The sequence below is a fragment of the Natator depressus genome, chromosome 25, assembly GCF_965152275.1.
Source record: "Natator depressus isolate rNatDep1 chromosome 25, rNatDep2.hap1, whole genome shotgun sequence".
NCBI classification, from domain to species: Eukaryota; Metazoa; Chordata; order Testudines; family Cheloniidae; genus Natator; species Natator depressus.
In genome coordinates, this window is record NC_134258.1 from 7,471,373 (window position 1) to 7,490,554 (window position 19,182).

General features: G+C 49.4%; 2 protein-coding genes across 7 annotated transcripts in view; one reads left to right on the forward strand and one right to left on the reverse strand.

The window, feature by feature from the left end:
* The window catches only part of RFX2 (regulatory factor X2), a 97,864-nt gene extending 91,243 nt beyond the window's left edge, over nucleotides 1-6,621 (forward strand). For 5 of the 6 annotated variants that reach the window (XM_074939710.1, XM_074939709.1, XM_074939713.1 and 2 more), the window contains 2 exons: nucleotides 4,709-4,751; nucleotides 5,470-6,621. In XM_074939710.1, the coding sequence (XP_074795811.1) occupies nucleotides 4,709-4,751; nucleotides 5,470-5,579 (153 nt within the window). In that variant the 3' untranslated portion in view covers nucleotides 5,580-6,621. The remainder of the gene's footprint in view (nucleotides 1-4,708; nucleotides 4,752-5,469) is intronic. The other variant, XM_074939714.1, reaches the window with a different exon arrangement.
* Nucleotides 6,622-12,337: 5,716 nt separating this feature from the next.
* On the reverse strand, nucleotides 12,338-18,942 carry LOC141977972 (CD209 antigen-like protein C). Its single transcript, XM_074939807.1, has 6 exons — nucleotides 18,864-18,942; nucleotides 18,117-18,221; nucleotides 16,959-17,123; nucleotides 16,453-16,604; nucleotides 15,231-15,343; nucleotides 12,338-12,681 (listed from the first exon to the last, which is right to left on the reverse strand). The coding sequence occupies exons 1-6, from the start codon at nucleotides 18,940-18,942 to the stop codon at nucleotides 12,528-12,530; spliced, it is 768 nt and encodes a 255-aa protein (XP_074795908.1). The 3' UTR covers nucleotides 12,338-12,527.
* Between the last annotated feature and the right edge of the window lie 240 nt (nucleotides 18,943-19,182).

The following is a 19,182-nucleotide window of genomic DNA, read 5'->3' on the forward strand; positions in this document are numbered from 1 at the left end:
AGTGGTTAAAGGGACACCACCAGCTACCCTGTGCTCTGAACATGTTGTACCAGCCATTTTTTCTGAAGGATTCACTAATTTTTGGTGCCTCTGTTTTTGGCACCTAACTTGAGATGCCCTGGGCCTGACCTTTCAGTTTCTTCCTATTGAATGACCAGGAGTTGAGTGCTCAGCACTTCTGAAAAATCACACACAAATTGGCTCAAGTTGGGTACCAGAATATGGAAGCACCCATTTGATGGCACTTTGGGGGAGTGTGTCTAAGACATCCCTGCAAGTTACATACCCAAATCCCATTGACTTTTAATGGGATGGAGCACCTAGCTCCTCAAAAACCTCAACCTATGTGCACAGTCAACCACTTCCCCTCTTTGGGTTTTTGAGGGAAAAGTATTTTTACAAATCACACCACTTTGCCAAATCTTTGGGGTTTTATGACTGAGGGCCTCGGACACAGATGCTACACTTAAAGCCACTGCCAAATCACCTTTTAAACCGACTGGATCTCAAGTTTATAGTGTCCCCTTAAAGCTTGCAGTCCACATAGAAAATATTTAGTAAGAAAGTTTCCTTGTTAGTATTAACATGCTAGATTAAAACAAATACATTTAAAAATCTAATTTGCTATGTGGAGTTTATACTGTTGTTGTTTTTTTTCCCCTGCAACTGACACAGTGAACCTAGACAAGTCAAGTTTCACCATCTGTTTAGTTAGTTTCACTTTCTGATTCTGATCCATTAGCCCAGGGCTTAATTTTGTTAGGACCTCAACACTGCAGTAGATTGTTTAAATACACAAAAACTTGTTTTAATTAAAAAAGAATTTTAAAATGCTATGGAATTATTTCTGTTTATAGTTCTAACAAGCCCTGATTGTGGGCTTTAACTGTTTGACGGTTGGATTTTCCTTCGTTAGACTCTTTTTTTTAAATATTTGTATGCGCCATAAACTTCAGAAGGAGAAGGATTCTTCAGAGCATAAGAGAACTAATCCCATCTTTTCACCTACATCTCCTCAGTATTTTATTGCTCTTACTAACTTATGTTCTTACTACAGCTTTGTTTTTCATGGTCTTACCCAGCAGTTCAGCTGGTGCCTCAATTATTATAAAGTAATAAGGCACTGCAAGAAGTCAGAGAAGTATTTATCATTCCAGGTGACTTACTAAACTAACAAGAGGCAAGCAAAGTAACTAATGCAGCTGATTTAAAGTTGCTCTTTAAAGGCTGTCTGAGTGGCCATGGTAAGGTGAAAGGCTTCACGGTAGCTCTGCTTCCTCTTTCAGTTGCTGGATACACACACGCAACGTGAATGCTATTTATTGCAATCCAATGACTGCTGTTAAGAGCAGAGCAGACAGGCAGCAGAGAGGGAAGGTGCCATGTGTGTATGGTCGTGTGTGTGCCTGTGAGCCCAGAGAAACCCAGCATCCTGCCATTTGATGCTGACAGGTTGCTCAGCACAAGTTTGCGCTTGTTTAGTGCTTCAAGCCTAATTCCACAAGGAGCTCACAGATTTGCAGACTGAGTTTAGGGTCCTGTAAGGTAGAAGTTTGGGCCTCACAGCTAGATACATTCTTTAAAAAGGGATGCTGTCTTTGACAAGGGCCAAGTGGTTATCCAATTCAGGATACTCTATCCTGTAGGAGAAAATTAACTGGGGATAAAAACTAGTAGTGTCTGGTGTCTCACTGGCCTTGAGGAGTGGCAATAGGAGATGGAGCCTTTCACCTCTGAAGCCACTGCTTTGAATCTAGCCTAGGTACGTTAGTCCCTGCCATCTCCCAGCTGTGCAGTGTTGACAGTGTTCCCAGTAGATCACCAGCACCTCAACTGGCACTAATCTGCCCCCTTAATGCATACATCCAAAGAAAGGCCAAGCATTGAATGGGCCATGGAGACTGAATCCTCCTCTCTGTCTAGCTCAGCAGTGAGGCACTCTGGGGACAGCACACAAGGAGTTTTAGAGCCCTCAGCATGGTGCCTTTGACCAACACTGACTCTCAGCAGCTCTCTTTGTCCAGGAGGTGGCACTGTGGCCATTCAAGCAGAAGATCATATTTTAAATGAAAGAAATTGCCTTGCACAGAGCTGTCTGATCTACAGATGTCAAGTAACAATAAAAACTCGAAAGAGGCAAATATGTTTTTGCTTGTTTGTGATTAGAGCAGTTTACTGACCGAGATCTACAGATGAAGAGCGCTGTAAGAGTGCTAGCTATTATTAGGTACTACTGGAGCTCGTGGGAACTACAGTAATACAAATAATAATATAAATGCTCTGGGTATTACATTTTTTTAAAAACAAAATTTAGGTCCAAGTCTCTAATAGTGATGGTCTGCTCGCGATTTCAGAAATGGATAAGCAAGTTTCTCCTCTTACATTACGAGAGTCAATTTCTGTCTCTTGAGCTGTGTATGGGCTTTGTGCATGTTAGATACAAATTTGCTCACTGACTTAAATGGGAGCTGTGATGGGTTCCTCCTGGGGTTCCACCTAGAGTGGGGTACCACGGAGCCCCCTGACCCACCAGCCTGGGCTCCCACTCATCCTGTGAGGCTGTGACAAGCTGCACACCCACTCCCAGTCTCACACTTTCACCAGCACGCAGGTAGAGACACACACACACGCATAATAATGCCTGCATCTGTAATTTTCACTCCATGCAGCTGAAGAAGTGGGTTTTTTACCCATGAAAGCTTATGCCCAAATAAATTTGTTAGTCTTTAAGGTGCCACCGGACTCCTCGTTCCTTTTTGTAAGAAAAAGGTAACAGCTAGAAGTGACACAGATCTTTTAGATGGTTGCCCAGCCCAGTCATGATATTTAGCACTCCTGTACTATGTTAGTTCTTCAACATCACTGTACAAACATTAAACAAACTTAATCTAAAGCCTTTCAGCTTTTGAATCACTAGGAGTTGACAAAACAGAGCTATTCCCTGAACAAAAAGGCTTCATTGAAAAATCAGCATCTTAAAAGAACCATTAAGGATCTTTCAAAAGAACAGTCCAACCAAGGCTGCTGTAGTGACACTCTTGTTACATTAAGGCTGGTGTAGAATGAAGGGAGAGCTTCCTGTTTCGTTTGCAGGTGTAAATCAAGCAGACCTTGCTTATTTTTTTCCTTAAAGTGCTCAGAGTTTAGGGGAGGAAAGTGAATGAGATTCTGCTTATCCCAGGTGTGAAAAAGCAGAAGGGACCAAAATCTATTCTTGTGCAAAAATCTCTTCTCCCTGAAGTCAATAAGACTCCGCAGGTGTGACTGTCATCAGGAATTGGCCTGTGTTCTCATTCCCTTCTCGAATCACACACATTCCATGCTACCCAACGTTTTCCACTTGCGAAAGAAGTGAGTTTGAGTTGGGGCAGAAAAATGAGGACTAACTTCAGGTTTATTTAGCTTTAAGTATTTGGAATGAAACTCAAAAGAAATCAAATGTGAGGTACTTTTATGATGGATTAAACTGCTGGAGAACCAGCAAATGGACAGAACCTGCCTTTAGTCTATTCAACTAGTCTGTCATTGCCTGCTAAGAAGTGGATTTAAAATTCTTCAGAGAGGGGGGAGGGAGAAACCCACAACATTGTGTGTAGAGCTTCCTCCAGTGCTTTTGCAACCCCTTAAAAGTACAAAGATGCATTGGCCTGTGGAACTAGGTTGAGTATAAGGAAAGAACTTAGTTGCCCTGTGCATCCCAGTACAGAAAAATACATCATAGAAAAAAATTAGATTTCTTTGATTTTTAGTACAGTTCAATACAGTATTGAACACAGTGCATCATACATCTAAAGCCCCTCAATGGAAGGTTCTGTAAAAGTTCAAGGACTGGTATCCAGAATGGGATGGTTTGTTTTGTTTTTCCTACAGACGTGTGGGAATTCGTTCCTTATACATGGGAGGGGCAATTGTTCTGGCTGGAGCTGAATAAAGTGTGTGCAGGTTCTGTGCAAGCTTCCCACCCTACTGCTCTGGTACTGCCTCTTCCCCCCCGCCACCCCTTTGCCCTGCCCCCCCTCACCCTCCCCAGGAACTCACCTGTTGTCCAGAAACAGGACTCAGCACACATAGAAGATGACAGTGACGGGCACTAGGACCCAGCGTCCTGGAACTCCTGCCAGCCTCAGCACAGGAGAGGGACAGAGGGAGCCTCTTCCCTCCCTGACAGCTAAGCAGAGCTCTGGAGAGATCAGTGGGGGGAGGGCACGCAATGCCTGCTCAAACTACGCCCACAGCTGGCACAGGTTCACGTGGTAACTGGATTTTTAGTGTCCGATCACCAGTGTTAACCGGGTGCCTGGCAATGTGTTCCTGCAGCATGAGCTGCCAGCTGGCTGAGCTCCTTCCAAGCCACAGGAAGCTGCTTTGCCTTTCCTGCTGGCAGGAGCGCTCCAGCAGGGCTGCATGAGCAAGCTGACTCACCCGGCCCCGGCCGTGCCCCCTGCCTGACCAGTAGGGCCTAAGGCTATAGATTTATTAGTCTAATGGTTAATCTGGCCCTGGAGGCAACATCTGGCCTGAATGGTCTTGGGCAGCTCAAGTCCCTGACTGCTCAGCACCTCCTTCTGTGCTGCTTGGGAATAAGCTGCCAAGATTTGTAACTTCTGTTAAGTGCTTAAAATCAGCTATTAATTAAAATGGGTTTGAAACAGATGTACATCCAGGGGACTCTTTAAACCTCACTCATCCGAGTTGTTTTCTCTTTCAGTTCAGTGACCTTGCATCCATGTCCTCAACACTGCTGGATAAAGGTATCGTCCAACTCTGTTGTTCTCTCTTTCTCCTCTAGGGCAGGGGTGGGCAAACTTTTTGGCCTGAGGGCTGCATCGGGGTTCCGAAACTGTATGGAGGACTGGGTAGCGAAGGCTGTGCCTCTCCAAACAGCCTGGCCCCTGCCCCCTCCCACTTCCAACCCCCTGACTGCCCCCCTCAGAACCTCTGCCCCATCCAACCACCCCCTCCTCCCTGTCCCCTGACTGCCCCCTGGGACCTCCTGCCCCTTATCCAACCCGCTCCCGCCCCCTTACCATGCAGCTCAGAGCAGCGGGACTGGCAGCCACGCTGCCCGGCAGGAGCTTGCAGCCCTGCCACCCAGAGCGCTGGCGGCACGGCAAGCTGAGGCTGTGGGGGAGGTGGGACAGCAGGGGAGGGGCTGGGGGCTAGCCTCCCTGGCCAGAAGTTCAAGGGCCGGGCAGGACGGTCCCACGGGCCATAGTTTGCCCACCTCTGATATAGAGGTAGCTCCTTTAAGTCAATATTCAGTTCATTTGTTGTGGGGAGCAGAAACTTGTGTTCTGGGGACATGGTCAGTTTCCAGGGTGCCATCTCAGGAGAAATAATGTTGCATGAAAATACTTTTAAAAAAAAAAAAAAAGTAAATGAAAACTTGGCACAACCTACCTCTGGTTTAACTGAATTGCACCTTTCTATCCCCCCCAAAATGCTGATGCTGGGAATTGTCCTCCACAGATGACATTAGCGACCTTGGAGGCGAGGCAGACGCAGATTCCCGAAGTGTCGGCGAGCCACTAGTGAAGCGAGAACGTAGCGACCCCGGCTACTCGCTGCAGGAGATCTAGAACAGGGACTTGGGTTTCCTCCAGCCAGCTGAAATGTCTGAAGACTTTTGGACCCGGGTTTGAAAGTCAAGCCTGAGTTTCCTAGTACTCGGCGATATTAGTGCCTCTTAGTTTATCTTAATGTTTACTTCTGTTCGAGAAAGGGTTTAAGGCCATGTGAGCATGTGTAAAGGATGCAGCGGTTTGTGAAGAGGGTAGCAGTTTGTCCGTAGAGGAAGAGCCGATTGGAAGCCTGCTTTCTCCATCTGTCTCCCTGTAAAAGGAGCACAAGTGGTAGTTGAAGGGTGACGGTTCAAAAAAAATCCATGAAGGACAATGCCTTCATTGTTGACAATGAATTGAATTCCCTGGCCTTGGGATGCTCTCAGGACAGGTTGCTTGAGTCCTGTTGGACTGATCAGGTTGCTTTGGAGTAGAGGGGGTGAGATTAGGGGTTAAGGGGGCTTCTGTTTCAGGGGGAAGGGTTTGGGTTTCTTCTCCGCTTTTTCAGACGTCACTGTGATATGGAACTTGCACCAGTCAGTGCCCAAGAAGAACCCGCCTATGCCCTTTTGGGATGGGGCGTCCAGCCTGGCCCTGCCTTTGCCAAATCGTTCACACTGTGGGATTACAGTACAACCTTCCTTGTACCTACCTGGAGAGAAGGGCCCTGTGCTGTGTGTCTGTCTGACCTGTGCAGGGTGGTGCGTAGTTTGGACTTTGCATGACAACTTTCCTACCCGCTCCTGTTACTTGCTGTGTGTTGCTGCTTTTAGTCCATGGATGATTCTGTGACCGCCCCGTAAATGGTCCAGAACTGACTCTCGCGGGAGCGTCTGGGACCCTTTCTGTCTGATCTGAGATACCAAAGGATTTGGAGGAAGCAGCAGCTGGTCACAACATTTGTTCTTTGCCCTCCATGCTCTAATGCGAACAGTAACTGTAGGGAGACAACAAAAGGAATAAGGCACGTACATCCTCACTGGGATATTTCAGCACAAGGCAGATTTAGGCCTAGAGCCTCAGCACCCGTTATAATTTTTAAGAGTCAGATCTGCCATGCTGCCAAAATGTTGAATGTAGGGTCTGGGGGTGGGGGGGGGGCACCTAACCCAGGGCGCAGGCCCGTGGCATGAGCATGGATGCTGGGGTTACATTGCAGTGCCTTAGGGAGGACCAGCGCACCTGCTTTCCTCTGCCGTTCCAGTTTAAACTGATACAGTAGTGCCTGTCGCTCGGAACACGAGGTCTGAAAACAGTAAATTAGCCAGTTTCCATGTAGCATTCGTGAGCTCCTGGTGGGGCCCTTTGGCCACATTCATGCTCCACCCTACAGTGGCAACTCCCAGCCTTGTATCATTTACCACTTCAGATCATTCTCATTGCTGTGACCGATCACTGAACATGTGTGGCTTAGAGAACTCTGTCCCAATGTGTTTATGTACACTGCTATGGCCTGGAGGGCTTATGTTATGTCATTACCTATGCAGTGTGAGAAGGGACAAAATTCTAGCATCAAACCAAACTGCAAAAAAAAAAAAAGTGCAAATCTTTGTGAATAAATGCGGTGTCATAACTAGCTTTCATTATTCTTTCTGATTTGAGTATTTGCTGTGAGCTTTTCCCAAGACCCTCATGTACATTTACATATCCAAGTATAATCTGTCCACTATATAATACTCACTAATTCCAAAAGGTAATAATATTGCAGTAGCAATCTTTTTCAAAGTGAGAGAGCTAAGGGAAAGGAGTCAAGTAGCAGATCTTGCTACAGTACGTTTGTCCATGCGAGGGTGCTGTGTGTCTATAAATATGTCACAAACTCAGGGAGAGACATGGGAAAGTGAGACTTATTAGCAAAACTAAATTTATAAAGAACGACACCGTCTAGTGTCCTAGCCAGTGTCTCAACCTCAGATGCTGAGGCTTAAAGACAACCACCCCAGTCTTACATTCCCTTGCTCCTGACGCATTTGATGTTAACTGCAGCTGTTATTCTTTGCAGCTTGTAACCACTAAATACATCAAACTTCTGCTTGCTACAAATGAGGTCTGCCAGCTATTTTGATAGATGCTCAAAAGGGACATGCACAAAAATCCCCCTTAAAAACAGTAATAAACATGCATGCTCAGACCTATATGAGAACAAATTCTTATGGCCCCAGTTCCTTCTCTATCTACCCAAACCCTACTGCAGTTGGCCGCTGTTGTAGGCGGTCAGAGGGCAAGCACGGGATCCACAGAGGCGGTCTAGTGCATTGTCATTTTAAAGCAAACCTGGTCATCTTACTTTTCAGGCTTAGCCTTTTGCAGGTGACTTTTGGCATGGCACAGCTGCTGGTTTGCAGTTGGAGTTATCTGCTTGGGTTATGGGGTTCTGTACTGTGGTGCTTGCTGTGAGAGAAGAGGATAGGACCTCACAGTGAGTTAGCACCTCAGAGCCTTAATTACAGAGAATGCCTTACTGCGCCCACCCCCCGACTTTAATCATTGTCAGGGGATGGAAGGGAAGCGGGGGAAACACTGAAGACTTGACAGTCTACCCCCCCAAACATATTCTCCTCCAAATACCATATAAACATGGTTCACAGAGGCAGGTGGTGGAGGGGCCTTTGTACTTATATCAAACTATCTTTATATAGCCTCCCATGTGGCATAGATACAGCTGCAAGGGTTTGGGCCTGGCCAGGGAAGCTTTCCCTCCACATGAGTCTGAAAAACAGTAGAGAACAGATGCTAAAAAGTTAGTGATTCTGTGCTGGCCACATGACTAGGGTGCACTGACTGCTCAGGACCATTTCACGCCTGCTGTCCAGCAAACTTATTCCCAATTTGCTACTGTGCTGGCCAAATAACAAACGCTCTCAGTGAAATGGCCTATGCATAAGGCTTCCACCTCATCTCAGATGCGGAAGGAATAAACATTTACCTACCTTAGTCCTGCTACTGTCATCACTGGAGCTACCTGTGGGAGGGATGAGAGCAGGATTTGACTTGGGAACTCCCATTGAACTTAACCCCATAATCATCCATAGCATACGGAGACAGAGGGTAGCAGCTGGCTGGGCCTCACCACCCCTTTCACGTCACCATCAGCCTGCCTTTTGGAAGGGACACAGCCCCTAGCATGCAGCTGCTGGATGGGAAGGCTGAAAAGTTTTCTGGACCCTGTGTTGTGGGCCCCATTTCTAAACCGTTTCTGTAACACCCTTGATCGCAGATGCTGATTTGCTCACTTCCAGTAGTTGCTACAGAATACAGTCTTGCTGGCAGTGACTTAATTCTCTCTTTTATTTGGCAGCTGCTGAAATATGTAGATAAGTTGTTGTTAACGATTAAAATGTCAGAAAAGGCCAAATATGGGAGTGTGTAATTTTTTCCCCTTCCACAAGGAAAAAGGCTTACAATTTGAATCCTCGAGAAACAAATGAAGCAGCTAGTCTGACAATATGCACAAGTAACTTGATGAGGGAAGGCCCAGGGTCCAGTGAGTAGGGGCAGGTTTGCCAGAAGAAGTCACAGCTTCTATTCCTTGCTCTTATTACTCACTAGCTCAGTGGACCAGGATCAAGTTTCTCTCTGCTTCAGTTTCTCTGTCTATTTGGAGTGCAAGCTCTTGTAGGATGGAGGGGTTGTGTGCACAGCGCTCAGCACCCTGGAGCCAAACTCTTGGTTAGAACTTCCAGATGCAACTGTCATAATTAGGGCCCTACCAAATTCACAATCATGAAAAACACAGCACGGACCGTGAAATCTGGTCTCCCCCAGTGATATCTGGGTTTTTGGGCACTTTTACACTATACTATACAGATTGCACAGGGGAGACCAGCATTTCTCAAATTGGGGGTCCTGATCCAAATGGGAGTTGCGGGGGGGGGGTCAAGTTATTTTAGGGGGGCTGGGTCATGGTATTGCTGCCCTTCAGAGCTGGGTGGCTGGAGAGCGGAGGCTGTTGGCTGAGCACCCAGCTCTGAAGGCAGGGCCCCGCCAGCTGCAGTGCAGAAGTCAGGATGGCGATACCATGCCAGCTGCCCAGCTCTGAAGACAGCAGCGCAGAAGTAAGGGTGGCAGTACTGCTACCCTCCCCCTTACGATAACCTTGCAACCAACCCCACCCCCCCACTCAACTCCTTTTTGGGTCAGGACCCCTACAATGACAACAGTCTGAAATTTCAGATTTAAATATTGAAATCATGAAATTTACAATTTTTAAAATCCTACAACCGTGAAATTGACCAGAATGAACCCTGAATTTGTTAGGGCCCTAGTCATAATGAATGGCATTTTCAGAGCACTGCTCACCAGCCCCCTCTTCAGGCCACTCAAATGCCATCATCATAATGAAGTCTCAGAAATGCTCTGACTTTTGGTGCTTTTTAAAGTCAGAAGCCAGGTCTGCTCTCCAGCTTGAGCTCACAGGCTTGCTTGACCTAGAGAGGAGAAGAGCATCCCCTTCTGAGACCAAACTGCCTTAGACCGGCAGCAACTGGGCCCGTGAAACAGTTAGGGGTTGGAAAAGCTGGAGCTATGCAACACCTGGATTGGGCCCCAAGTTAGTGAAGGACAAATATAGCTATATTTCAAAATTCCACTTCCTTCCTTTGAGGCCCTCCTGCTGGTTGCCCATCAGCTAGTTCTCATTCTCACGCTTCGGGGAAGCCTCAGGGCATTTCACAACTCCCCTCTGTGAGAGTGGGATGCAGCTAAATCTTATTTTATAGAAAAGGAGCAACGCTGGCTTTTTTAGATAAGCCAAAAGCCTCTTCAAGGGCTGGAGCCTGTAGCTGCCCTTTGTAACCGGCGCTCCTGAGTTACCCTGGGTTTAACCATTGCTTGAATGTTCCTTGATCGTTCACCCGCACAGCAGCGTAGATTGCAGCAGTGCCAAAGGTCATTGCGTCCCCAGGAAAGACCTCTGTGGCCATTACATTTCATGCTCGGCTCTAAGGCTTTAACTGCAAGGCCTTCCACGTGTTGAGGCCGAATCTCAGTGTCTCAAGAACAACCCAGTCGCAGGAGCAGGGGAGGGAGAAGGGACTGTCAGCCTTGTCCTGGAGTCAGTGTCATGTGGCCCCCTTGCTGTTATAGCATGGAGGAAACTCTTATCTTCAGGAACTGCAGCTTGCTGGGGGGCAAGGCCATTTGCTGCAGATGTTTCCTACCGCAGAAGAGCTGAATCAGGGTCTTGGGAAAGTCCTGCTTACAAGCATGCAAAGTGCTAGGCAGATCTCCTCCCAGAACTGTGGCTGGGGACTCGGCCAGGGAAGTGGTTTGCATCACTGAAAATCCATTCAGGTTTGTCCAGGGTAGCAGCTCTCAAGTCATCAAATCCCATATCTATTTGGATCTCATCACTTGTTCCTGGTTTGCTGCTGCAGGCGATCAGCTCTCCACTCACACTGTGCAACAAGCAGCTTCCAGTCTGGGACTTCCCCACTGTCACGCACTTGATACTGAAACCTTCGAATTCTTTCAAAATAGTTTGTGTGCGCACAAGCAGTAATAAATCTGTGCTGCCATCCTCAAAGCATTCTGTACACAAGTGGCTGTAGCCTCACAGCCTCATTACCCCCTTCTTATACAGATGGGGAAACTGAGTCACAGAGAGAGGTAACTTGCTCAAGTCCACGGCAGAGCTGAAAATAGAACCCAGGTCTCTGATACAGGGGATAGAATTCACTAGAGCTGAGTTCTATTCCCAGTGCTGCCACTGGCCTGCTAGGTGACCTTTGGCAAGTCACTTTGCCTCAGTTTCCCCCTCTGTAAAATTGTGATACTGACCTCCTGTGTAAGTCACTTTATTGCTAAGAGCCAGGGATCATGGCCACCACCGTAAAAAACACACACACACACACACAAAAGTCAGGGACACTGATTCCGACAGGACGTGGGGCAAAGCTGAAGAGATCTGGCTTGACACTTTCCTGCATTTCCTCCTCCAACACTTTTTTTTTTTTTTTTAAATATTAGACTCCCTTTGTCTTATTTCAAAAAGAAAAACCCAACCAAAATGCAGCTGTAAAAAGCAGGGTGGGGAAGGAAAACCAGGCGTATCTAAAGGCCTGGATACACTAAGGGACCTTGGGGGTGCAACACCTAACTACCTAGCCACTCAGTGGAATCCACAAATCGTGGGTTTGGCTCCTGGGCTGCCCATTCAATATGTGGGGAGAGAGGCCCTACCCCTGGGCTTAGAGTTACCAGGGAATCCTCCTCCTGCACTGGTCCTTTTGTGCAGAATCAGGAGTGCTCAGAGACCACCACCTGTTACTGTTCCCCTCTGGCACTAGTTTACTCCTGACACCATATCATGTGCACCTTGTACATGCTAGATTTCAGGGCTGCCTCTAGCAGGTCCGGCTTCTGCACCACATATGGACTGGCTACAGAGCTTCCTTTGCAGACAGATCACACCAGCCGCGTTCACTACAAGATCTTTGATGGACGGCCAAGTGTGGCCGAGGTTAGCTTCAATAAGGGTTACTCACACAGTATCACCAAGTGGCTGAACTACAGAATACAGTCTAGCCTTCCATTACACCTCCCTGCACCTGCTCTGTGCTGGGAGGCAGGCGCTGGGTGTCTGCCTGATGCAGCAGCAGGCATGCCCAGAGGTAGAAAATTTAGGATTCTAGAGAGATTTTTAGAGCAAAAGTTTAGGTGCCAAGTGAATTTAGGTGCCTACAAGGTTAGGCCACAGTTGAGCAGGGGTTTTGTGGACCTCCGCGGTGCCTAGACCCAGGAGCTAAGCTCCGAAGACCCTGTGTGGATCTGGGCAAAAATACACTTTGGAAAACGGGACTGGACAGCCTGTGTCTTCTGCCAAGCCAGCTGCAAAGGTGAGTCCTCAGCACCCTCTACTGAGCGTTTGTCCAGCAGGAGATGAACTGGCTCAGGAGGAGCCCAGTGGCATTCGGGGATGCTGCATCATTGGCCACAGTGAACAAGATGTTCCGAGTCAGAGGAAGCTTAGATGGTGAGAGTGTTGGCTGCCTTTTCACAGATGTAGGGGAAAAATTTGTAGCACGGGACATCATTCCAGTTAAGTGGCAGGGGTTGTCTGGTGGTCAGAGTCGCACAGTCCTCATTGTGATAGTTATCTGGCTGGGGAGAGAACCAAAATCTGGAGGGGAAAAAATAAATGGAACGGTCAGGATCTGCGTTTTAGAAACTAACTATGCAGATTTCTCTCCTTCCTGTGATGGGCCCTCCTCCGGCTGCTGCACCCAAGGGAAAGTACGGCCCTGGCCCATCCTACAGCATCAGGGGTGTATTGACTCAAGAGGCCTCTGTATGTTCGCACCCATGGGACTTCACAGACACTGCAGCCTGCCCCACGAGTGGGGATGTGCAGAGCCCATCTCAAACAGCTTCGGTTACAGGTGAGCAATCACAATTTTCTGGGTCCAGATCACATGGATTTAGGGTGGCTATCAGGAAAAGCTTTCGAACAACAAGGAGTGATAGTACTGGAGCAGGTGACTTAGGAATGTTGTGGAATCCCCCCCGGCACTGGAGGTTTTTAAGAACAGCTTAGACCAGGGTGGGCAAACTATAGCCCGAGGGCCACATCCCGCCCTTCAGACGTTTTAATCCAGCCTTTGACCTCCCGCTGGGGAGCGGGGTCCGGGGCTTGCCCCGCTCCACATGTGCCGTGGCTCCGCATGGCTCTCAGAAGCTGAGGCATGTCCCTGCTCTGGCTCCTACACATAGGGGCAGCCAGGGGGCTCTGCACGTTGCCCCTGCTCCAAGTGCCGCCCCCGCAGCTCCCATTGGCCAGGAACCGCGGCCAATGGGAGCTGCAGGGGCAGCACCTGTGCACGGGGCAGCACGCAGAGCTGCTTGGCCACTGCCATGCCTCTGCATAGGAGCTGGAGTGGGGACATAGCGCTGCTTCCGGGAGCTGCTTGAGGTAAGCGCCACCTGGAGCCTGCACCCCTGACCCCCTCCCGCATCCCAACTCCCAGCCCTGATCCCCCTCCCACCCTCTGAACCCCTCAGTCCCAGCCCAGAGCATCCTCCTGCACCCCCAACCCTTCATCCTCAGCCCCCCCCCAGAGGCCCCCCCCCCCAAGCTGGTGCCCCCATCCTTCCCACACACCCCAACCCGCTGCCCCAGCCCGGAGCTCCCTCCCGCACTTTGAACTCCTCATTTCTGGCACCATCCCAGAGCCTGCACCCACAGCCAGATCCCTCACCCCCCCCGCACTCCAACCCCCAATTTCATGAGCATTCATGGTCCACCATAAAATTTCCATACCCAGATGTGGCCCTCGGGCCAAAAAGTTTGCCCACCCCTGGGTTAGACAAACATCTGTCAGGAATGATCTAATTATACTTAATTCTGTTTCAGCATGTGGGGGGAGTGGGGAGCTGGAGAAAATGGACTAGCCGACTTCTTGACACCCCTTCCAGCCTTACATTTCTATAGTCATATTCCTACTTCTTCCTCTTCACCAGGATTACTCCAGATTTACACCAACATAGCTGAACAGAATCTGACCTGCAGGCTGAAATTCCCCACCCTGCTCCCCCATCAAAAGATAAAAGATGTCCAAAAAACACCCCCAAACCAAAACACACTACTGTTTGATTTTGGCCACATTTTATATTTCTCAACAGAAAAACAAAAAAACAAAACAAAGACCAAAACCAAAGTGAGCATCTTTAAATTCAAAATGGGCCAATTTTCATTTAAAATTTTTTTCACTCAATTTGCCATAAAAAAAAAATCGAAAGAAATAGTTTTGTTTGAAATTTTTAATGGAAGTGACTTTGGATTTTGTCGCGAGCCCTAGCGTCAACCCAGCCTGCGTTTGGCTCGGGAGCAAGCAGCTGTGTCCCGTTCTGGTGCCCACAACGCGGGAAGGAGGTTGATAAACGGGGGAAGGATCAGAGAATGAGGAAAGGATTAGAAAACCTGCCTTGTCGTGATAAGCTATAGACGGAGCTCCTAGAGTCTAACAAAGATACAGGCTGAGGGGTGACTTGGTCAGTCAATATGTACCGACAGGGCCAACAAATATTTGATATTGGGCTCTTCAAAGTAGCAAGCAAAGGTAGAATGCAATCAAATGGCAGGAGGCTGAAACTAAGTAAGTGCAGACTGGAAATATGGCATACGTTTTATGAGCGAGGGTAATTAACCACTGGAACAATTGACCATGGGTCATGGTGGGTTCTCCATCACGGACCATTTTTAAAATCAGGATGGGACGTCTTTCTAAAAGATCTGCTCTTATTCAAACAGGAATTGTCCTGGGGCCAGTTATACAGGAGGTCAGACTAGACGATCTGGTGGGGGGCGAGGGCAGGAGGAAGAGAGGGGGACAGGTTATCCTGTTTGTGTAACGCTGACAGACCCCAGTCGTCAGCAGGCGGGATCGAACCTGGGGCCTCTGGAGCTTAGTGCATGAGCCAAAAGCCAACTGGCTGTAGAGCAGACTCATTTTCTCTCTCTCTTGAAGTGGTCTCGGTGCCACTAGATGGGACCGAACGCCACCCCCAGAAGGTGTGTGGGTGACATTTGTCCCCCTTCAGTGCAGCTGTTGAATCAATGCATGCTCCCTCCTGCTCCGCTCTTAGAGAGCTGCTGTACGGCTGCGTGGGGAAGACATTCAGCGAGTGTCCTTCAGCCAGAGAGAGCACTACGGAGGACCCTGCTACACTTACTTCTCCATTTGGTTTAAGTCAGTGCCATCCACCCACTTCCAGGAGCCTTCTTGGGCCACATCCGTCAGGCCAATCCAATAAGCCGCAAGGCTTTGCTGCTTGCTGAGAAAGTCCTGGAGAAGGTTACAGACAGCGCCGCATGAGGGATGCTTCAATGTTTCTACAAAGAAGCTCCACTCTGCTCTCAGCCACAAATCGCACCAGGCCACTGAACTGACAAAACAGGGCCCTTTCCCAAAAGCAGCAGGGGGAAGGGATCCCAGCTGGCCCTGTTCACTTGGGGGAGGAGGGGTCCTTCACTGTGGTACGGGAGCTCCCCACTTTTCATCCCCAGAGATTTTCGCCCTGTTTTAGTTAGTGGTTTGTTATGGGACACCAGGGATCATGGAAGCCAGAACTGGCTCCTCTGCTGCAGTGGTTCTTAACCTGGGAGTCAAGAACAGGTGTCAGGGGGGTCACGGCCACCCTGCCCTTCCCATGTCTGTCAACGAGGGAAAGGGCACGATCTTGGGGGTTCCTGGTATGGACAAGGTCAAGACTTCCCCCAGCGGCCTCAGTTCTGAGGCCATTTTGCTGCTCAGCGCCTGGCCTGGTGCTCGAACGTGGCATCCCCCCACCTATCTCCCTGTGGGGCCTGAGCTGGTAGGCATTGTTAGAGGCCACCTCAAAGCGCTCCGATCGGAGGGGGCCCACAGAACAGTGCTGGAGGAGTCCAGCTTAGTCCCTTCCTTCAGCACTGGGGCCATGTGAAAAATTCAGCTAGAATTTGGGGCCCACAGGAAAAGCTCCTATTCCTTAGGCACACGCCCCGCCATTTGGGGCCATTCACTGCCTTCTGGAAGTGGGTCTGCAGTGTCTTGACCACTACCCATGCACAAGGCAGAATGGCCAACTAGCAAGCCATGCATTCACCCCCTAGGCTGGAAGGAGATTGAGGCAGGAAGTGAGTCAACCCCTTGTCCCCCCCAGGGGCAGGGAACAATCCTGCCCCAGCTGCAGCAGCTCTTAAGCGCTATGCAGTAGCTAAGGAACACACAAGCCCTGTGCTAAGGGTCATGGGACAGCCCCGGTGGAAATGTCTTGGGCCAGGGCCACTGACGTGGGGGTCCTCAGCACTTCCCAGAGCATGGGCTTGCAAAAAGAGGCATTAAAAAATAAATAAGTAAATAAATAAATATCTACGGCCCTAGGAGGCTCCATGATAGTAAGTGGCTCACGTTACCTGCTCCTCCCGATCGGTAATGACCACTAGCTCAGCCTGTTCCCTCTGGCAGCTGCTCCTGCTGTCGTTCCACGATAAAGTATTTGGAGAAAAGTAGTAACACCTCCCTTTGTTTGAAATCCATTGGTAGGGGCAGAAAGTACAGCTGATGTCTGAGGAGGGAGGAGAGGGAAACTGAGCACACCTTGGCTCAGAACAGGGGGCCGCGTAAGAACAACCAGCCCCTGGACTTGGCCGTTGTGCCCCTCCCGCCCGCTAGGCAGCTGCCATCTCCGCTCCGCACCTTTGCCCGAGGCAGCAGGAGGGAGCGGCCTTCGCAGCTGAAGCGGGCAGCAGCGCATCTGCCCTTTCCTTGAGGCCCATCCGAACAGGTGGGTGTTCAGAGCTGAGACTAGGAACCTGGACTCCTGGGTTCTACTGCCAGCCCCGCCATCTTAAGAGTCACTTCCCTGCTCAGGGCTTTCCTTTCACCCTCTGTGAAACGGGGACAATGGCACCGTACTCACTGCGGGGCTCTGAGGTGTTGGAGGACGGGGACTCCAGGGCGCAGATCTTTGTGTGCAACGCCAACTGCAGTAACTGGGAGTATTTCCCTTCCGCTTGCTGCAGTTTGCTCTTGGCTTGCTTGGATTCCTCTAGAAGCTGCATGTTGCCAGCTAGGAGCCGGGAATCTAGCAGAGGGAGAAGACACCACGTCTGAGTGGGGCGGCCCTTTCCCAAAGGCAGTCTACTTCAGCATCAGTCTCACCATTGATAATGAAAGCTAGGCCAATTGTGGCCTCAATCGATGGCCTCTCCTGGCCTTTAATCAGGAGGCTGCGCAGGTCTGAAAGGTCTGTGTGAACAGTGTGGGGAGTCAGGCTGCCAGAGTGGACATTATGGGAGCTGCCTCCAAGCCCCAGCCGTCACACCGGCCATCTGGTTTTTCTGTTGCATTAAACTATTTTCTTTAGGTTGATCTAACTGACCCCTCCAGCCTTGGGGATTTGAGGTGCCCATCATGCTAGGCACGGATTGGCCGCCCACACTAGAAGCCAGTCACACTTGAGGAGAGTCATTAGGGATGAAATTATGGAGAGGGAGGGAGGGAGGGAGGTGGAGGAGATGCTAAGGGAAGAGGATGCATTTGCTGGAGGTTTAAGATCTCAAATCTAGGGCTCGGGGGCAGAGATCTTCCCGACGAAGTGAGCTGTAGCTCATGAAAGCTTATGCTCTAATAAATTTGTTAGTCTCCAAGGTGCCACAAGTCCTCCTGTTCTTTTTACGGATACAGACTAACATGGCTGCTACTCTGAAACCGAGGAAAGGAGGTTCACCTAGAATAGAGGGACTGCACTTTCCAAGTCAAAAGAGTGTTGTACAACTATTTCACTACCGACAAGTTGTTCCCACATGACCCGTGTTGAGTCACGGTTGCCAGCTTTTGACACAATAGCTTCCTGAGTACACTGCTCAGAGGCAAGGATGTCCTGCCATCCACTAGCTGACAGTTGGAAATGAGTTTATTATGAAATAGCGAACCAGAGGACTTAGGAGGAGTGTTTCAGGGAGGCCCAGTGGGCTGAGGATCTCCGAGCACACTTCAGCTGGGGAAAGCATTGTTCTCTCCATTTAACAGGGCAGGGGGGACCCCAACCCTCATCCTTTCCATCAAAAGTACTTACACAGGATACTCAGGGAAATTAGCGCCACCAGGAACAGCACGCAGAGAATCACCACTATTGCTAGCCAAGCCCACGGAGACGTCTTCTGGGCAGGGGGCTTTGATTCTGGGTGTACAGGGAGAAAGGAAAAAGAACAAACACCCACACACCACACTGGTGTGCATTTGGTACAGACCCTACGCGGTATCAGCAGCAGAAGGAAGAGTGTCACAGGCCAGATCCTCAGCTTGCACAACTCAGCACAGGTGCTCCAGCGGCGTACGTTAATTTACACCAGCTGGTCCTTAGCATTCAGAAATAGCTACAGCATCCAGTGTCCTCGTGCAACCCGCTGTGCTTGGAGGCCCCAAGAGAACGTCTTATCTGAGCTTATTATTAGTGTTAGGTAGAGTCTAGAGACACCCCCCCACCCCCCCGAAGCCTTGGGGCCCATTGTGATAGGCACTTTACATGCACATTGTGAGAGGCAGTCTCTGGCCTGAAGAGCTTCCAATCTAAATAGCCAAAATAGGCAGAGGGTGGCGGGGGAAACTGAGGCAGAGAGAGGCAAAGGCACTTGCCTAAGATCATCCAGCAGGACAGTGGCAGACCCGGGAATAGAGCCCAGTCTCTTGAGACGACATGGCCCAGTTGGATTGGGACCCTTTATGTAACATGTAACACGTGGGGACGTTGATATTCCAAGCTCCTCACTGGGACTCCCACCTGAGAAGCACCTGTCAGGGTCTTTCTGTGGCGGACTGTTACCTGCTTTCTTCACATCTGTTTGCTGCGATCTGGGAAGAAATTTCAGATCCGCGTAGGTGACCTCAGCTTCCGGATCCATCTTTCCTTTTCCCCACAGATCCGCGTTTCAGCTTCCTCCTCCTGCCAGACACCCGGCCGTGGCTAACGGAGACCAAGCACCATGTATCCCTCCAGAGCAAACAGTGAACTTGAATCAAAGTAAGAGATGCAGTTAAGGAGCTGGGGTTGGTTATTGAGTAATAAGATTGGCCACGTAAGTGACTGCGACCTCCAGGCTAGTGGGCACTGCTTGGGCCAGGAAGGGTTTTCTGAGTCTGGG